The 26,171-nt window shown below is 42.1% G+C and overlaps 1 protein-coding gene across 2 annotated transcripts in view; it reads right to left on the reverse strand.

Annotated features, from left to right (window-relative positions):
• Positions 1-2,333: 2,333 nt before the first annotated feature.
• Positions 2,334-26,171, reverse strand: part of LOC124280558 (dynamin-1-like protein) — a 114,817-nt gene continuing 90,979 nt past the window's right edge. For both annotated transcript variants that reach the window (XM_046716505.1, XM_046716504.1), the window contains one exon: positions 2,334-8,699. In XM_046716505.1, coding sequence (XP_046572461.1) covers positions 8,643-8,699 — 57 coding nt within the window. In that variant the 3' untranslated portion in view covers positions 2,334-8,642. The remainder of the gene's footprint in view (positions 8,700-26,171) is intronic.

The following is a 26,171-nucleotide window of genomic DNA, read 5'->3' on the forward strand; positions in this document are numbered from 1 at the left end:
TTGTGATAACAAAAAATGATGTAGCAGACAGGGGAAATAACAAACTGCACAGATTAATCATATTACCGATTCTTTAATTTTATTTATTTAAAATGACACCTCAGTGACTTCTATGCAGATTATTGGCTTTAATCATGAGCACATCTAGATGTAACCAGTGACTACATTTATGGATAGCTATCAAAATGAAAATACAACATATAATTACCCAGCCGAAGGATGAATAATATAATATTGATTTATCCATGCCCAACTGTACTGGATTTGGTCATTTCAACCACTGGCCATCAGATCTGACAAGTCAGATAGGCCAACTTACATTTTGGATAGTGCAGTAATTCTGCTAATAGTACTACTGCTACATACTGGGAGGGATTTACATATCTGTGTGAAAGACAAAGATCTGCCCAGGCATCTTTGATTAATGTGATATTTGCTCAAGAAAACATGTCTATATAAAAGGCACTGAGACCAAGTCATCAACAATCCAGTGATCAAATCTAATCTAGTTGCATTGCTGAATGAATGCTGGTGCAAAACAGGTCCAAACACATTCAATGACTGCACCAGATGTGTTTTGGTAGATGACACTTTTGATGGTGTATTGTCCCCACAAATAAAAGCGACAAAAACATTCCATAACATGAGAACCTCTTCAACTCTTGTATAATGAAACTTTATCATGAGGCTGTGTTCATGAATCAGTATCAGGTAGTGATGATACTTGGTGTTTGCCAAAGGTATTCTGCCCTGTTAGTGGCACCCATCACAAAACACAGGCAAACACAAGTCTGTTGTTCATAGTGTAAAAAGACAAAATTTGAAAATCAATCACACATGATGTCATAATATTACCTGTTCCAAAAGATCACACATAGTCTCCCATGCCAGATACCACTATCCTACACACATGCACACAACCATTGCTTCTGAGCAAACAAAACCAGGGCCCAATTGCACAGAGCAATCTTAGTTACAATCAATCTTAGGCCCCTACAATCGCCATACAATTGCCCTAATCCACTTGCACAAAGCCGATCTTAGAGCGATTGTAAGGCGGCATGTATTTAAGATCGAACTCTTCAACGGTGGAGGCACGAATTTCTTAAACTCGACTCCCGTCTACAGTTGTCTGAAAGTGCGCATAGCATGCTGCGCAAATAAAAAGTGATACTGGTCCCAGCACACAATACATACCTCCCTCAATCGCACCTTGCAGAATTTTCATGAAAAAGTCCCAGAAATCTTAGAAGGAACCGATTACATGGACGATAGCATATATTTTTCTACATTCTAACTGTCTTGATTTATGAACTGAGAATGTGATATTGCAAACACAGAAATACCTACCCATGTTTTATGAAAATATTGAAATACGAAAAAATACATGAATAAATTTGAATCTAGATTTAGAGACTTAATTATGGAACTTAAAATAACAAATATAAACAGTATATCCTTATGATATAACACCTAAATGTATGATTTGCCAATGGTTGTCAATGAGACATTGTTTAATACGCAGCTGTTGGGGTGTGTGTGTGTGTGGACGGGGGGTTGGGGAAGGGTAAAATCCTAAATATATCCTAGAATAAAATACAATAAAATAATGGCTACAGAAGTGTTAGACACCATTCGCTATTATCCTTTCCTTGATTATCAAGAAGGTATGTTGTTTCACACTTATTCCAACATTGAATCAGGTGGGAATAGTACTTTGTGATATCGACTTGATCGTTATGTGTTTCACTACAGGAAATAACAACGTATCCGACGTTAAATCGGTTGTGCATTCTCCGTGTTGTTGAAGTGTCGAGGCGAACCACACAGTTTTATGCAACATAAATGCAATCTCCAAACGTAAAGCTGATTATTTGCGTGAAACAGACACTAATTTGAATGCCATTTCTAAAATGACTAAAATGATCTTAGCTCCTTACAAATGGTCTGGACCAATTGTAAGTTTTGATTGTAACTTACAATGATCTTAGCCTACAATTGCTTTGTGCAAGTAGATGGCGATTGTAACCGAAGCCTAAGGACTTACAATAATTGTAGCGCTAAGATCGTTCTGTGCAAGTGGGCCCAGGTCTAAACTTGTACCCTGCCCTTGATGGATGTCATGAAATTACATGTTGTGATAGCACTAACCTGTGATTTCACCTGCTAGTAAATCATAGGCTTCTATTGACAGTTATCTCTATGACTATTGCTGATGGGTGGTCAGCTAAATATCATAAATGCTGCTCAATTTCATGACATTTTGAAGCAGTGAGGAGTTCCATGAAACAGGTCTGCATACATATGTAGTAGATACAAACACAAATACCAACAACAAGAAGACATTTTAATTGCAGACATTTAAACACTTATGTACATAATTCTGAATTATTCTAGTCTGTATCTACAAGGAATGGTCAGGTTACAACAAGCACTACAGCACAGTAGGGCTTCTCTCATTCTTCTCAGTCAACAAATTTAGGGGGTGCTGGCTCACACAAAGCACTTTCCAAAGCAAGTCAAAGAATGAGCACAGAACCGTTCCTGTTAGATTTCATTGTTTACTCCAAGTAATGTAAAGCTGTTGACAAACAATGGTGTGCATGGGAAAGAGAGGGGAAAGTATTTAACAAGTATTTTATAAAATGGATATCCATGGCAGCCAGGTCCTCCCAATCCACACACAATCTCCAACAAAACTGACAGTCTTCATTTCATCAACTATGGCCAACATAAACATTTACTGTAATTTGTACACTGGCAATACTGAGCCTATGCATTGTAGTAATTATTGACAACCTTCATCCTCCTGCTAAATAGTATGGCTGTTATCATACATGATGACATTTTGTACAATCCTGCACTTGGATCTATCTGCCAGAAGCTGGAAACAAAATAAAGATATCAGGACTTCATACACAAAACCCACGAGTCTGGCAATTTCAACTACCAATCTTACTTCATATGATTCTTAAATACTGTCTTGAAGTTCATATATTATTAACAGCAAGTATAGCAATATATTTCATGCAAAAAACTTGAGGAACTTGTGTGGAAGTGTATTCTGAAAATGAGTAAACTGCACATGGCTCTGGTTTGACAATAGCCAATGACATACTGTGATCTGTCCTATGAGTCACAATGCTTACACTTCCCATCTGAAGAACTATATCCGGCATGACAATGGTGTGCACTTAGGAAACAAAAACATTACAAAAGTTACTACATTTTCAGTTTGAACATTGCTCAGAAATCTGCCAATGTGATTTTATTGTGTCAAGTGGTTCAAGCACGGTCATGAAAATCATGGACTGGGTATATGAATATGAAAAGATTATCTTCATTATCACAGATTACACCCATTTAACCTACTGAAAAAAGGGTTAACCTATGCACATCACTAAGCATGAATCCAATAAAAATGTTTTCAAATAGTTTCAACTGTAGGTTCAACACATTGTTTGTGATAGGATGAGGTCTTGAATATTTCTAGGTTCAAACTTTGTTCCAAAACTTGACATGAAAAACACTGTAAGTTCCTTATCTCCTACATCACATCTCTGGTTGATCTTGCCAACAACACTGGTTTAACACCACAGGTTTCATGAACAGATATCAGTCATTGATATTAATATATTTGATTTTCAGGAAAGCTGTTTGTAAATACAAATTTATATAGAAAATAACACAAATACCTGTAGTAACAAAAATGGAGCCACAAGGATCTGCAGCTCACCCAAATATTTCAGGAACATTACAGCACATAAAAAAATGCAGCAAGAATAAGCTGAATAGATAGCAGTAGTTTCCATTAATAATACATCCTCAAAGCTTATTGCTCACAGTCTTAATAAATAAAGGACCAAACTAACATAATGTCTACCATGGCAAATGGTGACTATACCTGTATACAAAGGCCAAAGGTTGACTTCAGCCAGGTGAGCTAATGCTGACATTTCCAATATAGCTGTAACAGTTGGTATCAAATTACACTTCTGTCAGTGCATGATACAGAAAGAGAAAGCTGGGATGATACACACCCAATATCATTTTCATGAATCCAAAGGTACAAGGAGATGTTGAAAATGCAGTTATTTTAGAAAAACAAGAGAAACTGAAGAAGAATCATCAAAGTTTGGTCAAAAGTAGAGACTGGACAAACAAATTAAACTATTCTATTCTGCCACATAACCCTTGCTGCATGTCCAATGTCATGATGAAAACAGAAATTACTGACTTTTCAAAAACATTTTTGTAAATGAGAGCATGTTCAGAGACTCCTTAGCCAAGATCATTGTAGTTGTTGAAAATGCAAAGGTTAATGAATGGACACACAACATGTAATGAAAAAACTTCATTTGGCTTTGTCAACTAGAATCCTTACCATGAATCATTTGAATACATAGTTCCTAGGTATTGTTTGAATATTCATGCTATCATTGTCATAGATCATTAAATGACTCAATAACAACATCAAAATGAGTATTACTATCTATGCAAATATGTGCACACATTTGATTACAACAAGCACTACATGTTAGTCAATATATTTTATTTTATGTAGAGAAAAATGAATGAAAACCTAACATGATAATCCAGAACCGTCATCATGCATTAGAAATATATGGACCATATTTGCAGCAATATGCCTAATTCCAAAAGAATACTTGCGAATAAATCCCAATAATGCATTTTCAGAAAGGTTACCAGGGAGCCCTTGCCACCACTGTCCCCAAAGCAGCATCACAAGATTTGAGTGAACAATAATATTATGTCAAAAGTACACACACATCTTAAAAACACACTCACTGAATCTCACTCCACACAGTACTAGACACACTTATACAAAGCATGCATTAATACATTTTGCCCAAACATTTTGCCTGAAAGCCTATGTTGTTCTTGTGAAGGGTGACGGCTTCAATTCATATATCCATTCCTGCACACATGCTTCATGCATAAAGTTGGTTACATTTCTGTGGTACAGTATGTTGTAATCCCATCTCACAAATAATGTGCAACAAAATGGGTATTCATTAAAAGCTGCAACTCATATAAAACTGTCACAGCATATCAATAATATAAGCAAACAAACCAAATGAACTGATGAGGGAAACAATGAAGGTCATGTGGTACTGCCCATTATTTTTGCAATACACAACCACAACATCTTCATTACCTTTTATGAATGATAGTACATAGATTTCCATTTTGATGCAAAGCTTCATAACAGACATTAAGTACACATTACAACCACCTTTCTGTCAAATCTAAATAATACATCATATGCAAGCTTTGGGGATAAAAACATTAATATTTCAAGAGTAAATGTTACCACACAGAAAAATTGGCAATAACATTTATTGACCTTGAGTTTTGTCCTGATGACATAATTTAATGTCCATTCTTTAATATTTCTGTAAACATTACTTTCGAACGCCTGGTGCAGTAATTTGTCATCATCTATGGTCTGTGATCATGATGTCTTCAATAAGCTTGAATCAACTAACAGAATTTTTCCATTCATACAAACTTACAAAGCATTCTTGTGAAGATGTTTTATGAAGTCAAGTTTTGTGTCCTGTATCCATTGTGTCTCCAATTATGTTGCTCTCACAACTTTAACCACTTTGATATTTATGGTCCATGAGAGCATTTTAGCCACACATACATGCCTGTAAAACTTAAATCAGTCGAAAATATTCATCAATTGTATTGCATGTCAATACGGAAACAGCCCCATTCTACCATTACTGAATGCACCAAAACTTTCCCCTGAGTAATACATAAACCATTTTGATACTGACATCAGGTGATAATTTGCTGACATGACCAATGAAAAACGACTTTTAAGCAGAAATGCTCATGTGTCAACAAAGCTAAATTGATAACAATGCTATAAGCACTCCTAGTTTTACAACATCACCTTCTTGTGAAACACATGTTCTCATGCAGCAGAAATTTGGAACAGAACATATCATTGCTCAAACTACTTACATAAGAAAGTCATAATTACTTTCCGTTAAATAACATCACCTCCAGTTGGCAAAAACGCATGGCCAATGCATCATACATTTGAAACAAATCTTCATTCTGGTAGCACTGATCTTTAATCTCAACCTTGAACTGCCTGGATATCATGTACCTTGACTCTCAATGTCATTAAATCAAACACATAGTCTCCAATTCATTTCATAAGTTAAATGACTTTCATCTGCATCTGACCTTAAAAACATAGGGCAGGAAATAACCATTAGAAAGAGCAATGGTTTGAAAATATCTGAACTTTTCCGAGATTAATATGTTATTTTTATTACGTATTTTTTTATAAAGGGACATTGACCTTACACAGAGTTCACCTGAAAGAAACCCCAATTTCAGGATCATGTATACCAGATTTCATCTGTAATAATCTACTTGTTGTGTACACAATCATTTTTTACAGAATAACCATGATGTCCACCCTCATCTAATCATGTTAACTAGCAATATTCCCCAGCAGAATTTAGAAAGTATATCAGGTATGACATAAGCTGAAACAGACCCTAATAGAGTTGGCTGCTCAATCGTATGTAGTGTTAGATTTCTACATATAGTGATGCCTGAGGAAAGGATTCAACAACAACCACATCACAATCATCTGAACTAAAGGTGTCACCATCATGAAAACATGCAAGCATATTTTTCAGCTTTACTTGTTTTATCAGTTCAGAGGTTTCACAGAGTAAAAAGGAAAATAATGCATTTTGAGAGATACTATGGGATTGATAAAGTGTAAAAGTCTAAAGAAGTTCAAAATTCATAATGTCATAAAACAAAAAAACCAAAACAAACAAAAATTGAAACATGTAAGTCTGATCTAACTACAAAATACCAAATATCAGGATGCTGGAGTGATGGTCATTAATAGTGGTTGATGTTTTGAAAAATCAGGTGTCATCACTGGAGGGAACAAACACCTGCAGTTACAGCATTGTTACCTATGGTTTCTGAAGAGAACATATATCGTGACGAACTGGCCATCCGTCTTATTGAGAAGGCTAGTATACTATCACATAGTGGTTCTTGTCATGGTGTGACTTCTCTTCTGAATGCTTGCTAACCAGTGGTCAACTGCCCACCCAATTATGTATAGATGTTAGGTACAAAACACGACATACAGTCTCTCTCTTAAAAATAATTGAAGAATATTGGTAAACAAGAATGTTTAACAAAATTGTTTCTACCTCCTTCAATCAGCCACACTTCCACTTTTGTACACTTCCTGATGATGAAACTATTTCATTTCTAAACTTGCAGGAAGCACACTGATAAAACATGCAACGTCCCTTGTTATGAAAAGCAAATGTCTGGACAACAAATTTGAAACCTTTTGTTTTTAATTCTTCAAGGTAACACAAAATATCTGTTATTTCAAGAAGATTTTTTCTTTTGATTTATAAAATAAAATACTGATTGAATAAAATTGACAAAGTCTTGATTTACAAGGAGATTGAACATCAAGAAATCTGAAGTTCAATCTCAACTACCACTGTAAAACAATCAATCATGCAGTGGATATAATTTACCTTAGATTGAAATATACAACACCTGACAAAATATAATTCAACATAACGTAACAATGTTTAATGTTAACTATATACCATCTTCATGCCTGTGACTTCATATATATGACCACACAAAACCCTTCATCAGCATTATGCATATCTTCCTCATCAGAAACAATCCTAAGGATTAATACTATTTTAAGTTGTCAGTCAGATATGTATGGATTTCATGTTTTCAAATGAAGTGAGAATCCAAACTATTGATAACTACTTCCATAAACTTTAAAAAGCACACCATACAATGGAGAATGTTCTACTGCAAATTTCTGGTCAACTAATAGCTTTTATTATCCCATGTGGATTTTTAGGACTGTCTTCTATTTCATGATAGAGATGATTGGACTAGGAACCTCACAGCATAAATAGAAACACACATTTTTAAAAAAGAAAATAATCAGCTTTTTGGCATTTTACAATAATCAAAGTAAACCTCAGTCTGATTCATTTATGCATCTTCTCCAACAGTAAACATATGTTGCAGTTTGCAAAATATTAATGAAAGTACAATGACAACATTTACTGATACTTCTGCCCAGTTTTCACATTCCACTGGAAATTAATATGTGAAAGCCTAAATGTTCAAAATGGCTAAGCAACTGAAGAAGTCTCAATGTAAGTGTGGCTGAACTACATTTGTTTTCCACAAGTTTCAAAAGCATTTATTTCTCTTGTAAGTTATCTGAATGGTTGTAAATTCCATTCATAAAATACCATTAGCTGAAGGGGATCATATCAAAATCTATACAAGTAAATTGAAGTTACAATTTTCTCATACAAACAAAGAGAACTGGATCTTAATACAGTGTGAATGAAATCACAGCCACAAATGTAACAGTAGGTCACTTGAGATGCTGCACAAAGCTTGTGTGTATCAATATGCTTTCTCAGACAGATGAATCTGAGCACAGCCTTGAATGTTTTTCCCTGTACACAACAGCAGCAGCAGCAGCAGCAGCAGCAGCACTGCCAGTATCCACACTGTGAGTGCAGCTGTATGGTGGAGTCTAGCCTCTTCTTCTACCAAGCTCACAAGTATCACCATAAATGTATTTCTCGTATTTCTCCTATTATTTGACTAGATCTCTGCAGTGCCTGAAACAAAAATTTAATATAGTTATCATTGTTAACAATTCAAATATTAACTCTTAAAATCATTGACAAAAATCCTCTATTTCAACTGTCATCACAGCTGACATTGAGGATCTCTATATTTTCTAAAGAAGTCCTCATCCCTGTTAGCTATCCCATAACTGTAATCAAGTTAATAGTCTTAATGTGCCCGATACTTTCGATAATGTGCAAAGTCAAGATAACATCACTTCTTTCCAATAATAACTATCAACCAAGCCACAGAAGATGTGTTACTTCTGATTACATCATTTCCAGAATTAACTGAAAGGCAATTAACTGTTGTTGCTTTCACTACATTCATTTCTAAACACTTGTCTGTTCCCCCTTGGCTCTTACTATTGCAAGCTACCACCATGGTGTTCTCCATTGCTATCAGAAACGAATGGATACTGCCATGACATTAGTACATAGCAGATTGCCCTCATCACCATACATGTGATGGGAGGCTCCTTCTCTTGAGGGAAACCATTCTTCTTGGTCTGTTGTCCCATCCATGTCAACACCCTATTCTGAGCTGGAAGTGTCTGTCTAAAGATGACAAAGAGAATGTTCTGACGATCAATCCATCATAATGCCTGGAGCATGTACTACCAATACCTCCAGTTCCTACAGAACCTCAGTTGGACAGAGGAAGAGGAAGTCTGATCCTGAGTGGAGTGGCGTGGAGTGGGGTTTAACGTCGTACTTAAGATTATTTTTGCTCATTTGACGACGTGCATGCATTTGTATGTGTGGCTGCTTGTACTAGCCCAGACTTAAGTGCTTGCTCACTGAGATAGCATGCCACAGCTAAGCATGAATACCCCACTCAACCACATTATACTGACTCCAAGCCGACCAGCTCTTATTGTACCCATTAATGCCGAGCGCCAGGCAGGGAGCAACAAGTACCATATTTTAACATCTTTTGGTATGACGTGGCTGGGGATCGAACCTGCGACCTTCTGCTCTCTTGGTGGACTCTCTAACCACCACACCATGGAGGCGGTCTGGAGTGGAGCGGAGCAGTCTGAGTGAGTGAGTGTGGTTACCAATATTCCAGTAATATCATGGCGAGGGGAGACCAGAAATGGGCTTCACACATTGTACCCATGTGGGGAATTTGAACCCGGGTCTTCAGCATGACCAGCAGATGCTTTAACCATTTTTTTTGCCTCTGATTTGTGATGAACCAGTAAGCTACAGAAACTGTAGCTTTTTCCTGATCTACTGGAAGAAAGCGTTACAGATACAAATTTGATGATCGAGGTTGTTATCTAAGTGAACAGTTTGGAATTCTGGCATCGAGGGTGAACATGGAGATATAGTGTTGGCATCCATGAAGTCTAAGCTGATTAACCAATTTCACATCCTGAGAGGGTTACTTAACATTCTATCTCAGCTTGTTGGGAAGTACAAGAAAGTCTTTGTTGAGGGTCTTACATTCTGTGATCGTATGTTTCTGATGTAATTTTCTTAAGAACTGAGCAGACTGGAGAATTACTCCCATGTCTGTGGGCTGTAGCGCTGAGTTTGTAACTGCCAGCTTAGTTTCTTCAAGATCACCTGGCTGGGTTACAAGTGATGGACGATGATGAAACAAGTAGCTTGTATCTGGTCCTCGAGAATCATGTAGTGATTATGTGCATTCAATTTGGTCATAAAACATCCTCATATTGGTACCATAGTATTTGAGAAACTAGTAAACAATGACAGGATTTTGGATGAACTTGAGCAATTATTTCCATGTCAGGCATGGCTCTCCTGTTCCCGTAGAGTACTGTATTGTAATGCTGTATATTACCATAGACAAGCCCAATTTTAGGACCAAAAATAGCAGTCTGTAGAAGGGGGTCGGTTTATCTATGGGTTACACTTTCGTCAAACTCTTTTTCAGGGGGTTAAAAAACGACATCGTATCGCTGCGCATGAACAAACAGACAAGAGAAGAAGACTTTGTCAGTAAAGATTTCAAATTTGCAATTAAACATTACTTGACAAGATTATTTACCTATTCAATTCTAATTTGTTTTTGATGTGGGGATTAAGATTACCATGTGTAATTGTCTTGTATACAGCGCCGGAAATAGGAATCAGCTGTGTACACCTGTCCCGGTGATTTAGTTAAAACATACCCAATAATATAACGAGATGAATTCTGATGTAGTGATCTTAAAAACATAGTATCTGAAACTATTATTTTACAAAGAGAAATATATTCTAGCATTGCGTTGTGTTAATTGCTGGTTTTGCTCTATAAATGTAAAATATTTATAATCATGACTAAGGTTAGGAGACAGCCGGATAGTTTAATGTTATCTTGGTTTACAAATCAAAACCAATGACTGCCAAGTAATTACATTGGCAGTACATCATAATGTGCCAATCTATCTGATTTGATGCTGCTGAATAACTAACATTTGTTCACAGAGAAACCTTCACATATACTTCAGTATCATCATGTTTCAAAAATTCAGTATTCTCCCTTGACATTGACATTACTATACTCAGTAGCAAAAAAACCCCATCAGTACGAATTCAAACTAAGGTAGGCACTGTAATCAAATCATTACAGAAACTGACATAATAAGCGGATTAAAAACATTTTTGTGTGTGGGTGATGTGTAAGGGACTGTGTCGTGAGGTACGATCATCAACTCCTCTCTGACGAATGCTCTCGGCGGTCCGTCTTTCAAGTAGTACAAGTTCGGTTCGCCGTCTTTGATGTCGACAAGGTCTACGTTGTACGTTTTCATGGACCATATCGGATCGGTGGCGCGTTTTCTGCTGTCTCCCTCGTATTCTCCCGGCTGGTACAAGTACCTAACGCTGACCCGGTCCGGTAATGTTTTCTCTGTTTTATCGCGACGTGCTGCTGCCAACGACGATTCGACAGATTTCATTTTGATGGCTTCGACGGGTCTCTTGCCCACGAGTCTGGTGACTTCGTTGTTGATGACATCCACCACTCGCGGTAAGCGTACGACCCATTCCGTGTTTCTGTTTCCGGGATCCATTAAATCCTGCGAGTATTGGTGCGAGAACAGGCGTTCGGCTAGGGTGCGATTGAATCTCTCAACGATGGCTTGGCTACGGTGAGCTCCCGCTATACCTCGTCTCACTTGGACTTTGTGCTTGGCCAGCAGCTGTGACACGGCTCCCATGAACTCGCGTCCGGGATCGACTTGCAATACGGTAGGCCATGTCAAGCGACTGCGTTTGTATATGCGTTCAAAGGCTTTGGCGACTTCGTTCGAATCTTTAGTTGTCAACGGTTCGGCTTCCTTGTAGCGACTGGCGACGTCGACGACGGTCAGGGCGTACTTGTAGGTTTTGCGCCTCACCCTGTCGTGAGGGAGAAACAGGAGGTCGGCTTGTTGGAGGCGATTTGACGTTGAAATGTCGAATTTTCTTCTGGGGATGTATCGAGGCGCCGGCAGGTAGACTTGCCAGATGGCTTGTTTTTTAAGCCTGGTTTTGGCTTTTTCTTCCGAGACTCGAGCGGCTTTGGTGAGTTTCGGCATGGCGTCTGCGCCTTTCCAGTACCCTCGCGGGTTGTAATAAATTTTCTCCATGATATATGTACGCATGTGTGCGTAAGCGTTCAATTATTCGATACGCGTTTGTGCCCGTACGCGTAAGTGGTGACTCCGTCGTTGGCGATCCATCGTTTCGTGTCCATGGGAGACAGCGAGGTCTTGTTGATTCTCAGTCCGTATATCCTGTGTCCATCGCTTCTCAGCATGTTCATTTGGTGTTTGAACGTTTTATTCTTGAACAGGGCTTCCTTGAATCTGGCGTGCTTGATGTGTTTTTTCACCACGTGTTTTTTCACGCCTTTCGCCTTTCGGATTTCATCGTCGTCGGCTTTCTTGATGGAATACATCTTGGGTCTCAAGCCGACGTACTCGGCGATCGGCGTGCCCGCGCATTCGTCCTTCATCTTGCCGAGCACTTTTTTGTTGACTTGGCTGTGCATAGGGTGATCTTTAGGGTAGTCGCTGGTGTCGTACAGGTGCATGTGTTTCTTCATGTCCTCGTACACGTCCTCGGTGTGAATTTCCATCAGCAGGGAATCTGTGTCCGTGTACAGCACTTCGCACCTGTCGCCGTACTGCTTTTTCAGCTCGTTGTAGTAGAAATCGTACATCAAGTGTTTGGATAAGTCGAGGATGCTCATCCCCACGTAAACGGGCCGGTTGAATTTGATGTGGCTTTTGTTCATGTGCAGCGCTGCCAAGTCGTCGTCGAATATCTTGCTTCGGTTGAACGCCGGGCTGGCTATAAGTTTCCTGAGTTTTTCTTCCTCGCTGGATCTGACTAATTTCACGTTAACACGTTTTCTCAAATTCTCCATCGTCTTGCCGAACACCGAGTTGTTCATGAGCTTGTACAAGTTTTTTCGAAGTCGCTCGTGGCTTGTTTTCGCAGATTCGTGTTCAACCGAATGTAAGGTTCCATCCATGGACTTTGATCGAACTGGAGCGCCCTGTGTATTTTCGTGAGTTTCATTCCCAGCGACAAGTACAGCTGCAGATTGCGATAGTGAACGACGTATTTTGACTTGTTCATCAAGTTCGGCACGAGTTTTTTCGACGTTAGCCAGCTTGTTGTTTCCCAGCAAGTTTCGTTGATATTCGGACATCCAGTCCGGGTTCACCGTCAATCGTTCGGGAGCTAGCGGATAGCTGTTGTGCGATTCGTGTAGTTCTGCGGGATAGTCCAAGTCCACTTCGAGCATGTAACCTTTTGTTCGAATCCGGCACGATGCTATTCACGTCAATCATCTCGGGTGAGGAGACCCATTCGAATCCCCCGGTGGGGAGATACTGACTCATGGCCCAGCCGTACAGGTTGTTGGCGTCGAGATAGAGTATGTGTTTGGTCGGTTTGCCGGGGTCGTGACCGGGAACGTACTTGTTGTTGGCTTTGGGGTATCGTTTGGAGGTCATGGAAATCCCGCCTCGCAAGCCTTTCTCAGCGAACAGGTGCATGTCGTAATCCGTCAGTAGTTTTAGCTCCACGCGGGTCTTTTTCAACAAGGCGTCCCAAGAGAGACCGGGGGAGGAGAAATACCACGCGGGGTCCAGCTCGTAATGTTTCGAGCACGTTTTTCTGAATATCTCGAACACGTCGGCCAGCAGCAGCACGTCCGTTTTCAAGTACAGGTCGTGGTAATCGCCCAAATTCTTGCAGCCCAGTTTGTCCCACACGTTAATCGCGTGCGTGTAATCGTCTTGAGAGATATTGGAATCGGTCAAGTTGCTGTAAAATTGGTCGATGGGAGGTAATCACGTCTCGTCGAACTTAGACCAATCGTCCATGTACTCGTAGGGGTAGACGCCCTTCCTCAGCAGCAGGGGTCGAGTCTCGGCGTCGGTGTATCGATTGGTGATGTCGAAGTCGTCCGGTCGTTGGCGTTCACCAGACTGTCTAGAGACGACAGCAGGAACTGAACGCTATCGATAAATCTCAGACCGTCTAACGAGAACGAGATGTATTTTTCCATGTTGTTGGGGATGCACGTTATGTTGCCGTCGACCTTCGCGATGGCCTGCATGATCAGGTGGGAATTGTAACCGCGAAGATTGTGAAACATGACGGGGATTTTGATGGTCTTGGGATTGATTTTGAGCTTCAAGGTGCATGCGTTGTGAGCGGCACCTCTGTACTTGCCGGTGACGTGGCAGTGATCTCTCACGACATCCCCGTTCAGGGGTTCGTCGAACACATGGCAATTCTTAGCTTTCTTATGAGTTCGCCAGTTGTCTTGGGTCATATGCATGGGGATGATGGTGTACAACTGTTTCCTGATGATTTTCTCTTTGTTTTGCAAACACATGAGAAATCGTTTGGCCGCGTCGGGACCTCGGTAGACGATGGGAGCGTTCGTTTCCCCATCGGATCGAACGACCACGTAACTGAACCCGCAGGCTTTGTGTTCTTGCGTTTTATGAGTGAAACTTTTTTCCGGGGACGACGGCGCGACAGTGTTGACGGTTTTGATGACTGACTGACTGACTGAGTTTGGTTTTACGCCGCTTTTAGCAATATTCCAGCAACATCACGGCGAGGGACACCAGAAATGGGCTTCACACATTGTGCCCATGTAAGGATTCGAACCCGGGTCTTCGGCATGACGAGCCAACCATTAGGCTACCCCACCGCCCCCGATTTTGATGTGGGCTTCGAAGTCGGCGTAGATGAAGTAGGGCACGGGCATTTGATGTTTGTGGTTGAAGAATTTTAGCGTGTTTTTCTATTCGTCGGGCATGTCTATTCGGATGGCCGGCTCTCCCACGCCTCGGCAATCCACCCGGTGGGATTCCAGCAGGTCGGCTTGCGTGAAGCCGTGCAGGCACCTTTCGCAGAAGTGTTTCTTTTCCTTATGCTTCGATTGATCGTACAACAGTCTGTTGAAATATTTTATCCACGTGTAGTGATACTTGTCGCCTTGCTGGAACATGAATATATTGATCGTCTTGCGGTGTTCGTTTGTGTGGGAGCTGATCATGTGCACGATGGTTTTATTCCCTTTGTGTCTGAAGATATTGATGGCTATGTCGTCGTTCTTTTTTTGGATTTTGGTGACCTGGGAGATGGGGGTTGGGGTGGGTTCGTCTATGCCGTCCCAGTTGATCCCATCGTCTTTGGGATAGCTCAAAAGTCTGTCTGAATGTGCTTTGGCCGGAAACTTCGGGGATCTGATCACAACCCTCATGCAATCATCGCCTTTGTTTGTGACGTTGACCATGGCTTGCTTTTTCTTGTAGTAAGGTGGCAAATCTAGGTATGACCCTCCTTTGAACGGCATGTAGTTCGCTATGTCCAGATAGACCGTGTCGATCCTGTCCACAACCCTGCCCGAACCCATGTGCGTGTGCGAACCTTTTCGTCGTTCGTCTTTCATGCCAAGCAATTTCAGCAGCAGAGGTTTCCCCAAACAGGAGGAACCGATCACTCCGCGTTTTTTTATTATATTCTGAGCAGTCGGTTGCGTTCGTTGTGATAGTCTCTTTTCGTCAAGTAGATGAGATGACCTCGTACCACGTGTGCTCCGTGGGCTTTGCAACGACGATAATGGCAATTCATGCCCAAGCCGCACACTTCGCACGTGTAATTCACGAAACCCTTTCCTATGGACATCATGTGTATGCCGCAATATTCGATGGTGCATTTCTTGCCGCAGGTTTCGGTTTTTCCTAGCAGCACGTACTTGCAGTTATATGGTGCGCATTTTCCCATCTTTATATATATACACATAAACATATTTTAGTCTTATTGTTTGGCAATCAACACGGTTGCCGCTAGACCCAGCGCCACGAAAATCAGTTCCCGGTCTTTCTGTTCCGTGGAAGGTGTGTAAAACTGTGAGAGGGTTGGTTCGTTGCCGAGGGGTTTGAGTCGTTTGCCGGTGAGCAGGTAGTCTCGCATGGCGTCGTCAACGTTCTTGAACGTTTGAACGGCGTGGTTTTCGCGCTTGAGTTGGTCATTGATGAACTGTATTCTCTGCACATGATTTGTCTCCAAGGCCGAATCGTGACGTTTACGTTCCTCTTCCATTTCGGTCGCGTTCGACGTTTGTAATTTCGAGAAGAGATAATTGCTGCCTGAAAATGAAAATCGTAGCCATTTCTTTTTTAAAATATTATAATATTACTTCAAAATATTTTCCGGTATAATTCCTTGTTTCACGAGAATATCCTTGGTGGCCATCGCCATCCTTAAGTCCATGACGAGCATGCCAATGTCCTGCACGTTGAAATCGAGTTTGCTCGTAGGCTGTTTGAGAACCATTTTCGTTAAGCGAGCGTAACCTACGGTTAGTCCGGCGACCATGGCGGCATGATATGCATTGTTGACGAATGTTTTTCCTTCAAACGACATCGTGTGTGTATATATAAAAAATATATATATTTTATTTCTATAACATAACATCCAGATTATTTCTAATTGTGATTGCGACGTCTGCTGCTGTTGTGTTGGTGGCGGTGGTTGCTTGTTGTTATTAGATAGCATTATAACGACGACGACCACGCTTAATCCCGTTGCTGCCACGGCGGCAACAATCCACGGAGTATCATTATTTTTGTGCTGCTTGGCTAAACCACCTTTTCTACCGGCGGCAACTTTTTTAGGATTCTTGGTGGTGATTTGTCGTGTCGGTGTAGTCGTTGCTTCCTCCTCTATTGGTGTTGGCATTTTCTCCACCGGGTGTGCATCCATGTTGTATATTATTATGATTATTATTTTTTCCTCCTCTAAATTGACAATGCTTTGCCGTGATGATCGCCGCGGTCATCGGAGCCAAAAACATGCCATTTCTGTGGTACAGCACGCAGCTCAAGGCGCACAAAGCGTGGTCAATGAACGGATCTTTCTCAAGATCTTCCCACAGGTAAAGTCGACATTCCGGCGGAATGGGAAGGAAGTACGACCCTACGCCGGCGTAGGCCTGCGTTATGACAGACCCTATGGTTTTTGTCATTTCGGCGCCGAGTCTGGTTTTTATTATTATTATCATCATCCAACATTTGTTTGAGCAGTTCGTCGCACTCCATCTTATAATGTAACAAACGATGTTTAAGTCTAATAAAATAAAATGCGATGTACGCAAAACACAGCGGTCTCTCCGTGTACGTCTTGTTCACCCGTAAAGTGGGGCAGAGAATGACTATGTGGTTGAACACGTCACGATATTATCCTTCCAGCATGTCCAGCACGAATGCCATCTTGCCGCATCACGATGGCGCAGCGGGGATCGCGAAGTAAATCAATAAATGGCTTGCACAAATCTTCCATTGTCCATAATCACGTACAAATATAAATTTAACTTGCCGGCGGGGGTTTGCGCTTTTTTGGTGATTTGGATGGTGATCCCCTCGCTGCCGTTGTCAATGCGACGTCCGCTGCCATGCAGCCTGTCCTCGTCCGTGGATCGCATGTCCAGCCACAGCGAGTAATACCTAAACAGGTACTTATGGAGCGTCACGTAGGGCAAACCCAGGTCTTTTACGACGTCGTTGACTTCCGGCGAGTGTCGCTTGATGGCCGGTAGTTTTCTTGTCTCGTCCCACTGCTGGTGAGCTCGCATGCCTTGGCTGAACAGCTGGTTGGGCACGCCCTCGACGGTCACCTCCACTTGAGTTCAAGTGAGTTCGCTGTTTCTTTGAAACGGCTCGTACTCCGTCACGGGAATGATGAATATTCATCCATCGAGCCGGCACTTTCAGGTTGATGTTACCCAAAACGTGTCGCTCTTGTCCTTGACGATCGTCCGGTGCCGCAGCACGCGATCGTACAGCATGGACAGCTTTCCCGAGTATTGGGTGCGAATCTGCCGGGCCAGTTCCGAGCTCGTGACCATGTCGAATTCCAGAGAGATGTTGTCGATGGTGTAGCTGGCCTCGGTGCCGTCCACTGTGAAGATAACTTTGCCGTAGTCGTTGAACATGAGTTCGTATTCCAGCCTGTCACCCAGCGTGGCCTGGTAAAACGGCATGTGCCCCTCGAGCGGTATGCAAAACCGATTCCCGTACGCTGAGGCGACGGCTTTTTCTCCTGTCATTATATTGCCGAGCTTGTCTTGCTCGTAAATGTACCCCACACGTAGGTCATTCGATATGTCATTATTCCGACTAATTCCTTGATACGCCATGTCATCGCATTTGTTCGAGGTTCTCAAGAGGTCTACGTTACAGTAAAACACGTTGTGGTCGTCGATGCTCAGCACCTCGTTCCCGCTTATTTTGATGGTGTTTTTTTTGACGATGGCACGACCCAGGTTTTTCACGATCGTGCGTTTGTTGGTCGTGGACTCCACCGTGATGTGAAAAGCCAGTCGAGCCGTGCCGGGGACGATGACATCGTCTGTGCCCAGGTTGGGAATCGAACCAGCAGCATTTGGTTTTGATTGATCGTGCTCGGATTGTTGGTGAACGTCACACACTGCCGACCGACGCACGGCTTTGACACCCAGGGGATTTCTCGAACTTCGGAAAGGATCTAGCTTTCGTCGGTATTGCGACATTGTTTATATTGAAACTATGTATAAGTTTATTAAAACCATGGATGATTTCGACTTACACCAGCTGAACGACAATGATGCAGCAGCCATGGACACCTCGTTCATGGGCGACACCGAGGGCAACGAGCTTTTAAAGCAGGCCATGGTCGAGTATTACAATGCTTTAAAGCGGAAAAAAATTACATTGAACCATTGGGTCGCAACTATCTGAATTTCAAAATCGACAACAGTGGACGCTGCGATTGAAAGCTCATCCGGAGTTCTATCTCATGAACAAACACACGAGAAAACCACTCGCCCTGTCAACGATAGCCAGTCGCCGTGGCGGTAGTCAACTGATCTGCGACTAACTAAATCTGAGAGATTACGGCGGTGCACGACCCAAACAACTTCCACCGAAGGTCGTCCAAATCTGCAAAACGTACGGACCAAACTTGGTGATGCTGGCACCGATCCGAGAGAAGTGACCCAGCTCGCCAAAGAAGCGTCGGACGAAATCGAAAAAATATTGGTCACTTACTCGAACGAACCCTTGTCCGGTTTCGAATTTCCTCTCAGCGAACTTCGGAGTCTAGACGAAGCCTTGAAAAACTTCACGGACAGAACTTGTGAACAACATGGGTAAACTGAACGAAATCGATGAGCACTTCGCTCGCGAGAAAACAAAACTAAGGATCGTGGACGACGACGAAGCCATGAAAAACATCATCGAGAAAAGATTGAGCGACCTGGAAGACGAGAGACGGACCAGATTGGAAGCCGCTTCCTCCAACCGGGAAGCCCTCCGATTGCAGATCAGCCGCGTGCGTGAAACCATCGACCAAGTCTTGAACGAGGACACCAAGTTGGCTGACAGGATCCGAATTCTGTTCCGGGAACAAGGAATCAACATCACCAGCGTTCTCAAGGCTTTGGGCTTCATCATATCGATCCTGGTCGTATCGCTGACGGGCGGTGGTGGTACACCAACAACACCAACAAGCCCATCATCATCAGGCGATGACATCAGATACTGGATAAAAAACATTTGAAATCTCTCGATGAAGCCCTGGCTAAACTGGCCGGCAAAGCCGCCGAAGCGCTGCCTGGCAACTTGGGCAGCATCGTTTCCTGGTTGTTATGCTTCTTGTCGAAAACGGGATTTCGTTGTCGCCCTGGCGGTGTACGTCACAGCTAAGGAATTTTTAACCAAATGAGGCACAGTCCAACTGCGATCCCGCCGACCACCAGCTCCGTTTTGCGATCAATGTGCCACTGATTGTTTGCCTGCGTGTGCGGGGGTAGCTGCTGCTGTTGTTGGCGTGGCTACTTCTTCCAGTGTAGGTGCCACGATGCCAGTTGCGTACTCGACACGACTCGACTCCGTCCGGGTTCAAACACAACTTTGATCAGCGGTCGCGATGACGATTTCATTGTTGTAGCCCATCACTCTGTTCACCCTCAGTCGCATGTCGACCGGTCTAGCAATGGCATCCTCGACGTTAGCCACGAACTGTTTCTTTGCTTCGTAAGCCACCCTTCACGACCCACGATGCCGGAACGTGTTTGCATCTGAGCGCCCAGCATGGCCCACACATACGTTCGAATCGAACTGTTCAATCTGACGACTCCGACATGAGTAAACCCTTTCGAAGTGTCCAGCATGAACATTTTCCAATCGTCCGCGGGTCCCTGCACAAACCTCCAAACGCCGTAATCCTTGCTGTCGTCGAAAGCCATGTAATCCTCGTTCCACTCGTTCGTCGTGACGTAATGATACGACTTGTAACCCCAATTTTTCACCAGCTGTTTGCTGGCTTCAGCGAGAGACATGTTGTAAACAATGGGAATGCCCAAACCGTGGTTCGGACCCGGCAAACGCCAATCGACCGTCTTCGGATCTAGTTCGAATTCACCGCACACGCATTCGTACTCACGTCGATCCTATGGATTGTTTACGGCATTCGACAAGTGTCCTTCAACGTCCCGCCGCAGCTGGTCGTTGAGCACCACACGGCGCAATTGAATTGATTCTGCCATAACTGCATCGGGTTGTGGAACCAAGCGTGTACCGTTTTCACATTCGTGACCTGAAAACCCGTAATTTTTAAACACGTCGATGAACTGAACCATGAAATGTAAACCATCCTTTGCATCTACCACAATACTCGGTTGCGTGAGATAGGTAGCACTTATGTTATCAGTTTTAGAATAAAACACTCCCGGTTTGTACATATTTGAATTGTTATATAGTATACATATCTACTTTTTCAATATGTACGTGACGCTTCCGGGAATCACTAGCAGCGACACCGTTCAACTGCTGCACGCGATCGATAACACGTCCGGTCAGCTTGAAGTCGCGCTCTGCGATATCACCTACTACCCGCAATGGACCAACTTCAACGGCAAAAACAACAGGCTGTTCGTCAATAACGTCCGCAACCAAATAGACGGATGGCTACTACAGCGTGAGCTCAATGAAGAAATCTTCAAACCCGTGGGAGCCGAACTCAAAATGAACGACTCGAATGGCACGGTCATGTTAGTCAACAACGGAAAAAACGACTTGAGATTCAGTCCGCCGTTGGCTAAAACGCCAATATCGGTTTAGACGTTAAACACGATCCCGTAAGTATAGGGTATCTCAGCGCAACGCTGCACATACGACATTGACGGAGTCTCAAGGTCCAGGAACACGTGTTAGAAAAACATGCGCTGAGTCGACGGCAAACTGTACGCCTTGCAACTGAAAAACAACATTTTAAAACGCGTCAAACTGCCGCCCTCTACTGCCGCTGGTGGTGGTGGCAACGACCTAGGCGATTTCGTCGATACCAAAGGAGTGGTCAACAACACGTGATACGACCTGATCCGCAACGAGACGAATGGACGATGACCCCAGCGTTCCGCGACAGGCTGTTCCACCTGGACGACGTCGAGACCACGGCCGTCTCCAGAAACACGCAGTACACTCTCATGTTCAACGACGACAACAAATGGGTATTAGTGCCATCCCAAATCGACTGGAATCTCAACATCACGCTCAACTCGGACAACAAAGGTCACTATCTGACGAAAGTCATGAAAGTCCCTACGCAAAGACGCAGCATGATCGTCAGCACGTTGAGGCAAAGAGTAGCCCACATGCTGTCCAGCAAACCCGGGACGCAAAACGTGGCATTGCAGATGGTGTCGGGAATTCGACAGCGTGGTAGACGTCCTGGAAAATCGTGGTAGACGTGGAAGACACGATATCGCTCACAAAAATTTTCCTACTCGACAACATACATCTCATGGGTTTAAAGTGCACGTCCGAGGAATTATCCGATAACCAATTGAAAACCATTTCGTAATTTTGTATAAAACAACCAATGAACAACCATCATCCCAACGGAACGCTAGCCGATCTCGGGGACATGCGGGGATTCTATCTGCCCGGCGAGGAAAACACCTTGAACGTCCTGCACTTAAAAGACAACGTGTACAAATGCTGAGAAGTTGTCTTCGAATCCCAGTTGAACTGGATTATTAACCTGGTCCTGACCTAGCCCTATCTCAACACGGATGAGAATCGTAATGTCCTCGAACTAAAAAACAAAGGGGTTCTACAGGACAGTTTTATTCCCATCGAGGAAAATGGAATTTACGCAACACCATTACCAGATCCAACGGCTAACATGCTAGTCGCCCGTCCGGAATACGGAAAACAATGGATGTATTTAAAAAAAATTCTCAAAGCCCCAGACTCATGGGGACGTACGATACAGGGTTCTACCCTTATTATCAAAGTTTTTCTTAGAGATGCCCCAGCACAAAAGGTGCAACTTTTGGATGTGTTATACAGACGCTGGTATAAACACCATGAAAATCAACGCTGTCGTATTTACGTACAACCAGGAACAGTCCCCACCACAAACCTCGACAGAGTCCAGGTTATTCAGGATGGATACACCATTACATTCGAGGCCATTATTTTATCCGAACATTTTCATTTTATTAGCTTAAAGTATATTCACCGACGATTGACGGAGGACCAATTAAATATCATTTCATAAGAGAGTATATACAGAATGGGACTCTACCCGGTCGTGGATGAAGTACCAAAACCACTGGAAACCGTAGACGGGTATCGTTTGCGACAGATATGTGAGATCAAACAACAACTAGAACGTGAACGCGATACGCGGTCGGCATTACAGACAAAATATCACAGGGCCGTCAATTCCGTGGACGGTGTTGACAGCGCTCTGGTTTCAGTCAGCATGGGATTAGGCGTGCAGGTATCGGGTTATTATCCACCATCGTGGCCGCACACGTGGTGCTAGGCATCGAAATAACAGCCGGAGCGGCAGGGTTGATGGGACTGACCCTTAAGTACGTGTCTCGCAGACTGCAACGTAAAGCATTGAAACACGACGAAATTAGAATTCTAGCCGAAGTGAAGTTAAACACGATAGACGGTAATATTTCCACCGCGCTCACCGACTCTAAAATCTCTGAAGTTTCGTTTGGTGCTATCAGAAATCACAAAATATCACAGAATGAAACAAGAGATTCGGACCAAGTCTCGTAAAAACGCCGTCATTTGCGAAGACGAGAAAAAAAAATTCATAGAACAAGGGAAGCAACAGGCCCGACAAGCCTTCATTACGACAACCAAACAAATCATAGGAGATTCACAATAAACTGTTTCGCGGACATCAACATAACGTAGCCAGCCATCTCAGCGAGCTGTAGATAGATAGTCGAGCCGAGACACACACACTGCGACTCGCCCACAGCGCTCGCTCAATGCTACCGAGACTGCAGCGAGAGATGCGGTATAATTTAGTGGAAATCAACATAACTTAACCTCAAACAAATTGCAAAAGAATTCATTTTGCGATAAATATGTTCATTGGCATTGTCTAAATGACATATAAAAAGTCTAATAAAATCTAAAGAGGGGAAGCAATAAAAATAGTTAAAATATTGATCCGTTCGGGCCGCATGGGGAAAAAGGGAGACAACTTTGTTTGATTGACGGCTAACAAGCCAAATCGAGATGTCAAAAGAAGTTCATAAACATGCGTGTTTGCTGTTTTCAAGTCAACTATCCAATCTGGTAAGTTATTTATACATCATTTGTGCATTGTCTTCCCTTATGATCCAAAGATATGGCATGATTTTACAAATGCAACAAGTAATCTACTTGACGGCACCGGCAACATTTGCCTTGAAATGGTAGACTTTTTAACTCCCGTTTTCAATCATTGAAGTAAGAAACTTAACTACCATTAACCATTATTTTAAAACGTGTTATTCCTGTACGTTTTATCAAAAAGATATGCTTTGATAATGTCTAAATTAAGATTAAAATGGCATGAAATGCAACGTCACTCTGTCAGGAAAAAAACCCTATGGAAACCCAGAAGGGCCATGCTGATGACATGACTTCAACAGACTTGACCAAAAATAAGTGAATTTATAAGATAACAGGGTTTTTAAACATTATTTTTCCTTAATATTTAAGTAAATTTAATTTTAGAAATGAGTTTTTTGCCAGAAACTGGTATAAATGAGGTCAAAAAGACATTTTAAGATTACATTGAAATTAAATATAGACCAAAAAGGAAAAACTTCATGAAATGTAAGCTCATTAAATTCATTAAAAGTGAAACTGTGAAGTGTACAGTTTCCTTATTAATTCGTAGCATATTGTCGTGTATAAAGCTGTGTTTTATTTTGAAGATATTAAGAAATTAGCTAATTAGAAAATCTGCCATTACCAATTAAATGCTAAATCCTTCTTACTGTTCCTCACACGTTTATATCAGTCTGTAAAATGGGAAACACCACTAACTGTTGAAAGAATCACTTTATAAGTTTCATAAACTTTTAACTTTTTGTCAGCTTTTCCTAAAAGCGCTGCAGTGTATTTATTGTGAATTTAATTAAATTTGAAATCAAAATGTTGATCTTTCAGTGATCAGGTGGAAATTATAGGGTTACTATTTTACTGTGTTACAGATAATGGATCACTGCATCATCTGCAAGAAGAAAACAAATGACCCAGATGGTGTAAAAATAGGGGTTAAAGGCGGTCTGGGGATAAATACCGCCAGCAGTCAAAGAAATGAGTATGTCAGAACTCTGCCAGGTGATGTTGTACACAAGGAATGCAGACGCAAATATTGTAACCCTCACAACATCAAACATGATCTTGCTCAACTGCGTCAGAGGTAGAGTCCAGAGCATTGCGGTCAAGTCAGCCTAAATTTCTCTATAGAGAGAACTGTCTTTTTTGTGGACATTTTGCCAAGAACACTAATAGAAAGAGGGGAAGTGATGTGTATCCTGTCAGGACAAAGGATTTCCAAGACACAATAATTTCAGTCTGCAAGGAACGAGATGGTGAATGGGCAGAGAAAGTGTTAATTAGGGTAGAAGTTGCTCAAGACCTCCACGCTGCTGATGCTGTTTATCATCAATCATGCAATGTAAATTTCAGGACAAAGAAAAAAATTCCAGTACTTCATCAAAGTAGAGACAAAGCAAGAAGACAGTCGGGTAGGAGACCTCCAAACAATGATCAAAATGAAGCTTTTCTAAAACTGACTGAATACTTGATCGAAAATGATGAACAATTAACTGTTCCTAATCTTGTTTGAAAGACGAAGACTTTCAGTTGTGAAGAGGAATATAGTTCTGTATATATGAAGAAAAAACTGAAAGACCATTTCGGAGACTCCATCATTTTCACAGAACTAAATGGAAAGTCAAATGTTGTGACCTTCAGACATACAGCGTCGTCAATACTCCAGGAATTTTACCAAGATTCTTAAACTGCAGGACACAGATGGAGGGAAGATGAGACTTATTGAGACTGCTGCTAAGCTCATAAAGAGTGACATCAAATGTATGAAAGAGTCCAAAGCTGAATATCCATCATCAGTTGACCTCTCCTCTGTAGACAGAAACGTTGAATACATTCCACAGACACTGCAAACTTTGTTGAGATCCCTGTTCAGCGAGAAAGACCCAAGCATCAAAGTAGGTTCAATAGCCCAAGCTATTATGCAAGCAACTAGACCAAGGGTTCTAATAGCTCCATTACAGATTGGACTCGCTGTACAGCTACATCACCACGTTGCATCTAAGTTTCTGATTGACACTCTTCACAGTTTAGGATTCTGTTCTTCATATTCAGAAGTCCAAAGGTATGAAACAAGCGCTGCAGTCTCTCAAGGAACAGAGGTTTTAGGACTCACTCCTGGGTATTTTCTTCAGTTTATGGCAGACAACGTTGATCATAACATCTGAACACTGGATGGTCACAATACATTCCATGGTATGGGTATCATTGCAGGGACCACACCAGGAATACAGCATCAGAAGCCGGTGCCAAGGATAACAGCAAAAACTGAAGATCTGGTTGTTCTTGGAAATATTGACATTCAGGTGTT

Source organism: Haliotis rubra, unplaced genomic scaffold (assembly GCF_003918875.1).
Source record: "Haliotis rubra isolate DU_JTF1 unplaced genomic scaffold, ASM391887v1 Scf27, whole genome shotgun sequence".
Taxonomy (NCBI): Eukaryota; Metazoa; Mollusca; class Gastropoda; order Lepetellida; family Haliotidae; genus Haliotis; species Haliotis rubra.